We start from the raw sequence: 1,532 nt of genomic DNA on the forward strand, positions 1-1,532 counted from the left end.
CCCAAATGTGTGGGAAAAAAATTCAATACCACTTCTTCTTGCAAATAATATACTCACGATTGTTTGACATGTATTACTTTATAAACAATTAATTGTGACTTTTCGACCAGTTGCTGAAGCTATACTCGGAATACATTTAAACCTCTTGATGTGCAATGACTGTGTGCCAAACTGATATCATCTATAAACGTCGACTTAGCGTAAGACATCGTAATTACTTTCACCATTCCAGTGAGGGGACATGTTGTACGTGTTACTGGTGAACTGATAAATTCCATTTCCCTTAGAATGCTATTATTTCCTTCTACATTTCTGAAAATGGAGTAAACGATAGAGAAAACTGCATTAGCTACATAGCTTCTAACTCTCAACTGCCTGTGTTTATTGGATTTGGATGAAATGCAAAAAACTATATCCACACGTATTATTGGCTTTGCTTGAATCCCTAGCTATAGGGTGATCAAGTCTAGTATTATTGACAGTAACTCCAAAGAGGTATGAAATCATCGGCAGCATCGTATTCTAGTTCATCCCCATTGTACCCACAACGAGGGGGTGACATCATCATCCCTGCCGCCATGTTTTCCAGATAACTTTGTGTTCCAAAAACCGCCTCCTCGTCCAAATAAAACCCATTCTCACACAAACTCCCTTTGTTTTCATCTCCCTTTGCATTAGCTTCAGAGTTTCCGTCCCATTGCTCAGCCGGTTGTCTAAATGCCTCCGCCGCCTCTGCCGCCGCCTTCTGGATATCCTTGGGATCAGCAGAAGCCGGAACCGGAAGCCTCCAAGCTGAGTCCGCGAAGTTCAGGCAAGCCGACCTCCCCCTCAGAGCTATGGCCGCTACGTCGTGGGCACGAGCTGCCATCTCCGCTGTGAGAAAAGTACCCAGCCAAATCCTCGACTTCTTATTAGGCTCCCTCACTTCACAAACCCACTTCCCCGAGTTCTTCCGGCGGACTCCACGGTAAACCGGATGCCGAGTCTCGCGGAATTTCTTCCGTCCCGCTCGTTTCTTCGGACAAATCGAAGCTAACATCACATCTTCATCGGAGAAATTTGCCGGACGAGAAGTACCACTTCCAGAATCCGATAACGGCGACGAAACAGACCCAGAATCGAGCATATCGCAATCTAGAGCGAAAGGTTCCATTTGAGTAAAGGCTGAGAGTGAAGTGTGAGTTGAGTAAAAGCCAAAGGAAAGCTTTTTAAGAAAAGGATACCATAATAGTATTGAGTTGAGTGAATGTGAAAGAAGGAAGAGTGAGATGAGTTTATATAAAGATGGTTTGTTTTGTATTTTAAGAGAATAAAAAAAGGGAGGGCAACACGGAAAGGTGAAGAGGATCCAGGCTGTTGCTTTGTGGGGTCAGTGAGGACTAGGTTTCGATGCAAGCTGTATTAGTTTTGGATCAAGCAGTGCATTACACGTGGGGTATTTGACATTTTGACTAATTTTTATCTGGAGCTGTCCAAGTCAAATGGGTCAGCTTCAGTTGCAATTGGAGGAGTACCATTGTATCTCACCATTT

The 1,532-nt window shown here is 43.8% G+C and overlaps 1 protein-coding gene across 1 annotated transcript; it reads right to left on the reverse strand.

Annotated features, from left to right (window-relative positions):
• Nucleotides 1-253: 253 nt before the first annotated feature.
• LOC107892056 (dehydration-responsive element-binding protein 1A) lies at nt 254-1,246 on the reverse strand. Its single transcript, XM_016817027.2, has one exon. The coding sequence runs from the start codon at nt 1,151-1,153 to the stop codon at nt 473-475; it is 681 nt and encodes a 226-aa protein (XP_016672516.1). The 5' UTR covers nt 1,154-1,246; the 3' UTR covers nt 254-472.
• Nucleotides 1,247-1,532: the final 286 nt, after the last annotated feature.

This window comes from Gossypium hirsutum, chromosome D09 (assembly GCF_007990345.1).
Source record: "Gossypium hirsutum isolate 1008001.06 chromosome D09, Gossypium_hirsutum_v2.1, whole genome shotgun sequence".
NCBI classification, from domain to species: Eukaryota; Viridiplantae; Streptophyta; class Magnoliopsida; order Malvales; family Malvaceae; genus Gossypium; species Gossypium hirsutum.